A 6,272-nucleotide genomic window follows, 5' to 3' on the forward strand; every position below is an offset into this window, starting at 1 on the left:
TGCCCCACTCGATCTCCTCGCCGGCCGGATTCCCAGAATCACTCTAGGAGCAGCAAGTTGTTCTACAGCAGTACAGCAGCAGCACGCGGTGCGCTTCTCTCGCCGCGGTACTGTTCGGAGATGACGCGAGTACCACCATAACGGCACCCGTAGCGAGTGTAAAAAAAAGTGTCGTAAGCCAAAAAAGTGGTCTTCAGATCCAGCTTTACACATTACGAGAATTGGTATAATCGATTTTTAAGTTTGACATCATGTTTTAAGCAATAAAATACTGTTTTTAATTAATTCTTCTCTCTCCTTCAACCTACCACCACCCATGGAAGCGCTACTGATGAAGACTCATCTTTTAAGGTTTATTGGGACCTTCAACAGAAGTGATGCATTAACACCATAGATAAAGTATAATTTTAGATTATCTTCAGTACATATTTTAAAATTTCATCTTCTATAATATTATTATAGTATTTTTAACACTATTATAGTATCATCTATTTTTCATCTTTAACAATTACTTTATTTCTTATCTTTTATTAATCTGCTTCTACACCTGAGTCCACGGAAATACTCAGTGAACAATATTGAGAGGAGAGAGAGAGACAGCAAATTTGAAACATTTCGGTGCTACAGTACAACCAGCTGCAACACTGTAGCCCTAGTCCGTTTCAGCTGTGCCCCGCACATGTACGCACCGCTGCTTGGCAATGTGCATGGCGATGGCGAATACGGTCGCCAGCGGATCGCAGGGGCTGATACCACACGTACAGGTTTATGCATTGCAAGTTTCGTACGACAGTGAGATGTTGATACGACACATGTTGAGTTCAATAATGTTTATAAGTTTTGTTGAACGTAATGCAAACAAGTTGCTGCATCTAAATTTACAAGTTTCAAGTATATGCACGCTTCGAGGTTTACGTTGTAGGCTTACATATGAAAAAAATCAATTAAATTTTTATGTTGAATATATCTGTTTCTAGAGTATGATAGAATTATGATGTTAACATTTGATCTTGCAGTCCGACCGGTCAAACAAAAAAATGATCCTACCTGCAATACAATTTGTGGTTGTGCGATCCTGTCCTGATCTGGCCATCGGATTGAAGCTAATGCTGATTGATTTCTTCTCGATGAGCAAGTCTTAAGAGTTGTGCGTGCCAAAAGCTCCCGTTCCGAAAGAAATCTTGTTGCCATTGACTACTTCCAGCTCAGTATGTTTGACGAACTTACAGATCAGTGTACGAAGTTCTATAAGCATAGTTCACCTTGCAGAATACTCCAACTCTCGATCACTGAGATCCAGTAGTCTCAATACAAAGTTAGCCAATACGTCTTGTCTGTTGAAGTCAAATACATAAAAGACATACAGATGTGGAAAGGTTGAAGAAATAGGAACATATAGAAACCTAATTTAGTGGACAAGATAAATTAATTTTACGAAATTTTTGAACAGGTCTAGTACAACTACAATTACCAGTGGATATGAGATCATCTCCGTTTGTACAAACAAGGTTTCAACTGGGGCCAATCAATGTTCTTGACCACCTTACTTTTTTCCTACGGGGTATGGTAAACCACTGAGTTCAACGTGAAAGTTAACCAACGGGATAATTAAGGTCACAAAAAGTGCAGCTAACCTTTTTCCTGAAGTAAAACAGAATGAACATTTTGTTTTTAGCGTCCTGAAAAAGGAAACAAGTAACCAATTAGAAAGCAGGAGCACATCGTCCTCTTTTTACAAAAGTAGGCACTCTTTCATCACTACAAAATGAACTGCACATCAGAAATAATGATTGAAAGGAACCAAACAAACTTCGAGTCCATCGCAGAGACTCTCAGAAGTAGAACATGGCAATCATACATCAATGATAACATTTTAGAAACCAACATTACATACCAGTTCCACAAAGAGTGAGAAAGCGCAAAGAACTGTTTCGTTTCTGAACCACATACAAAGGATGCAATGAGTAAAATAAAGCCATACATAGCAGCATTGAATATTTAGAGATACCCAGCCATTCAAATACTGTGGAACTTAACATACATTGATAATACAATGTGTATGTGCCCGCCACATGGTTTTTACCACACCACATACGCTAACTTGTGTTACACTATGATGGAAACCAAAACAATTACACCAGGTGAAAATAAACAGTGAGCAGAATGGACCTCCTTTTCTAATTGAAATGTCGTTACTTCAATATAAGTAGGATATACACAACAATTTACTGCTTTTATCAAGTTAACTTTCAGCCAAAAACTGCAGGTGGACCGAAATCTAAAATTGAAGAAACTCGTGGGAAAGTATTTAAGTTGCTATTTCATCAGCTCATGAATGGACCATATGACTTCTTAAATATACAACTCTTGAGACTGGGCAATCACCATTTATAATTAACTCATCACAATAATTCGAACCTAGAACTCAGCAGCAGAAAACATTAAGAATGCAAAACCTTTAACACAAGGGAATAGCCAAGCTGGATGATGCCTTCAGAAAACTTTTCAGGATCAGCACCTCCAGTGTTTGGGTCTAGCCTGCTCCGCACTTCAGCAATAACAAGCCAACCACTGCATAAACAAATCTATCAGCATTGAAAAAAAAAAGTGGCATGTGCCTTGTGCAGTAAAAGTGTAGCAGCTAATGATTAAGCAGACCTTGGCTTGAGAACCCTATTTGCTTCCTCTAAATAACTTGGATAGTTGGTTCCCATCAAAGAAAGACAAAATATTGCAACGTCTACAGAGGATGGCTCCAATGGAGTCTGCAGAAATGAAAAAATATATTTAGTTGAATTAAAGACTCGAATATCAATAGACATTTGGTGTCCATTTTATTCAGTTTAAATATTCTAACATTTTTTTCTGAGGGAAAATCACAAGCAGTTTGGAATCAAGTTTTTTCAAAATAAAAAAGATAAAGCCATAGGAACACATTTGATGAAGTGGAGTCTAATACCTAGTACATAATCATTAAGAAACATAATGAATCATTGAAGTGATTTGCATTTACTGTAAGTTAGTGTTGCCACGTGCAAGACGCATTTCACATTAAAAATAGATAAACTATGTTTTTGCAAACTGATGCACTTCATCAGTTCATCCCATAGCAACTACATTGTTTTAGCCACATTACCTTCAACTCATGCCATCAACACTAAATATTCACTCATAATAACTTGGATTTTGAAAATAAGAATAGCAGGGAAATATAGTGCTCGAAAATCTTTATTTATGTAAAAGCATGAAACCATGGCAGATAAATTGTGCAACCGCAACTCTGCAGGTACCCAAGAAATTAGTCAACCTGAGAATGACTAGGTCTTATACAGGAATATTATAAATATTTAGAGTGTTATACTCGGGGCAATCTGCAACACCCCACAATGTTGTTCTCAAGCTTGCCAACAATCATGAAAAGAACCACAAGAAAAATAATTTGCAATACATTTCATAAGCGAAAATAAAGTTAAGAGGACAGATAACTAGCAATGCTAAGCATCAAAAGATATTATGTAGTTGGAGCTTACATGAGCCATATCACAAGCGATCACTGAAGGGTCATCTGAAACAAGATCAATGGAGAAAACCTTGTTCTTCACATTCTTAGCAACTGCTGCATTGCCTGGGAAGTGTGAATGATATTCTCATAGCTGCGCCAGGGACATAAAAAGTTGCAAGAGTAGGGAAACTTGCTAGAAAGCCACAGCTTCTAGACAGTAACTTTTTTAGCAGTCTTACCACAGCCAAAATCAGCAACAGTCCATGATGCATTATGACTCTTCAACCAACTGATTATTACATTTACTGGCTGCTCCGGCCAATGTGACATCTGCTCATGATATCCTGAATGATACTAAAAGAGAATAATGTGAAATTCAACAATGTAACCTCACGTTAATTAGTTACTTGACCGCGAGCATACAAGATGCTTTTTGCATATTGATCCCTGGAAGAAATTTTCCTCTGATGGAAATATGGAATATGCAAACCAAATCGTATTAAAACAAAGAGCAAAATAAGTACAATGAGGCTGGTACAGATGGAAGGATGGAAAACCTAACAACGTGGCACTGCATTTATGGTTTCCGGGAGGTCAATTATGCACAACACTTCCCCCACAAAGCCCAAGTTTTGTTAGCTAGAAACAATATGCTGGCAAGAAGAGATCCTTCTTCACGTACTAGCAGATAATAGTAGTAAAACATGGAAGAAAACTAAAATAACATACCACATCAAAAAGATTAGGGTCATCTTTGAAGTAGTCAAACGCATCCTGCCCACTGAAAAAGATAAACGACATTTGAGCGAAAGCATGAAACATGCAAAAGTGAAGTTCTAGATCTTGCATTCCAAGAGTTAAAGGAGCTTTCAGTAATTAAGAACAACATGCTTTACTAATGACAAGACCCATGCATACAACAGTAGCAAGTCCAACAAGGCACGAAGAACAATGCGAATATTAAGGGCAACGATAGGCGTACATGTTTTCTATCTCTATGATGACTAATAGTTATCAGTATTTGAGTAGGAGCTAATGAGACACAATACCATGTCGATATTCAAAATACAAAATCTTAAACCTAATAATTGTCTGGAAATTGTCACATGCAAGGAAAATATAATGCGTTCAAGCCTGCCAACACATAAAATCAACCAAAAAGAAGTGTTGTGTGTAAGAGAATGTGAACCTGCAAGTGTACAGTTTCTCGTTTAACATCCTGAAATGACCACCAGATAACCTTGCACGCATCTAGAATGTCACCAAACAACAAATCGATTAATTAGTTTACAGAAAAATGATCAGAGAAAGAACCAGAAGGTAAACCCCCTAATGAAGTCATATAGATGCAAGGCATGTTTAACAACTCCTGCCATCACATAATTTGCTATATTAAGTAGCAACTAGCAATCGATCTAAACCAAATGTGAACGTTTATGCAAAATTTGAGCCATATACTAGGCTCAATGGTGCCTAAAGGCGCATGGGGCTCTCCCTGATTCAGTCATGTTTCCTGCAGCAGCATTTCATAATTAGAGACAAAAGGGCCTCTGCAATCACATCACCAAAACAAGATCAAACAACTGAACATCTTACCGAATCCCAAGACACTTATCATCTCATTGAGCACATGTCTACTCTAAATATTCGCGTCACTGTTTAATTTTCTACCCAATAAGCAATAAGCAATAAGCAGTTCAACAGTGAAAGTTTGCAATCGCAACTGAAGCCTCCACTGCGCTGCTGAATGCTCCCTCTAGCCATACGGTTCCAGGAATCCCTAATCCAGGTGAGATGAGTTACCTTGTCGAGGAGGCTCGCGGTGTTGCCCATCTTGGGCTTGGCCGCGACCTGGTCCGCGCCGGCCTTGCGCCGCCGCTTCGCCGGAGGGGAGGACGGAGGTGGGGGCGCAGCCGCTGTCAGAGGCGCTTGCTGCGACGACGAAGACTTCCGGCGGTTCTTGCCGCCTCCTCGCCGGCGCCGCCTGCGGGTGCCGGCGGCTGGCTCTTGCGGAGGCTCCATCGGTAGAGAAGGGAGGCGGACCGGAAGGGCAGCGCGAGAGGTATCAGGATTTTGTGCGACTGATCTGGTGGCCCCACGCTCGGCGTAATCGGGCCAGTTTTATGGGCCTGCTACCCACAGATACTGAGGGCTCTTATACGTCCGATGACAGAGCCGAATACTCAGATCTGTCAGCCCAATAGCTTTCAGCCCACCTTGGCCCAAATACGATTGTGGCCGTCTTCTTCCTCACCACACCGTCTTCTTCTTGGTTGCTGGTTTCGTTCTGCCGCCGCCACCGCCCTCCCCTTCCAATGATGACCAATATTGTGTAGAGCAGCTTCGCATGAGAAGAGTCCTCTTTTCCATTTATGCACATTGCTTAGGACTAGCTCGGTCGAGGAACATGTTACCATGTTTTTGCAAGTGGTTTGTCACAATTGTTGGTTTAGGTTTATACAACTGAATTTTAGGAGGTCAGTGGAAACAAATAGTCATTATGTATGCTATTGGGGAGTCACGGGACGAGATGATTTAGTCGTCGTCAAACCACACACAAAAATTGAAACGATCACATGTTCAATGGAAAGGACTCCTCTAGTATGATTGGCAACAAAAGGAAGAGGGTCATGACCATAGATGCAAAGAGCATCCTCTTCACTGCCTTGAACAATGATGTAAAGGAGATGACCAGTGCCATCAAGGAAACTGTGCATGCGGAGACACACCTCGAGGTGTACATTGCCATCATGAGCCTTCCCGGCTCCAC

The 6,272-nt window shown here is 40.4% G+C and overlaps 1 protein-coding gene across 3 annotated transcripts; it reads right to left on the reverse strand.

Moving 5' to 3' along the window:
* Positions 1 to 815: 815 nt before the first annotated feature.
* LOC133921850 (ribosomal RNA-processing protein 8-like) lies at positions 816 to 5,583 on the reverse strand. Of its 3 annotated transcripts, none has more exons than XM_062366904.1 (10): positions 5,306 to 5,583; positions 4,692 to 4,753; positions 4,232 to 4,283; positions 3,742 to 3,856; positions 3,531 to 3,625; positions 2,659 to 2,765; positions 2,457 to 2,571; positions 1,635 to 1,679; positions 1,472 to 1,554; positions 816 to 1,289 (listed from the first exon to the last, which is right to left on the reverse strand). In XM_062366904.1, exons 1-9 carry the CDS (start codon positions 5,522 to 5,524, stop codon positions 1,486 to 1,488), a joined length of 879 nt encoding a protein of 292 aa, XP_062222888.1. In that variant the 5' UTR covers positions 5,525 to 5,583; the 3' UTR covers positions 816 to 1,289; positions 1,472 to 1,485. The 3 variants fall into 3 exon arrangements, with proteins under 3 accessions (XP_062222888.1, XP_062222887.1, XP_062222886.1); XM_062366903.1 differs by having other exon boundaries at positions 1,237 to 1,334; XM_062366902.1 differs by having other exon boundaries at positions 1,237 to 1,554.
* Positions 5,584 to 6,272: the final 689 nt, after the last annotated feature.

Source organism: Phragmites australis, chromosome 6, assembly GCF_958298935.1.
Source record: "Phragmites australis chromosome 6, lpPhrAust1.1, whole genome shotgun sequence".
Lineage (NCBI taxonomy): Eukaryota > Viridiplantae > Streptophyta > Magnoliopsida > Poales > Poaceae > Phragmites > Phragmites australis.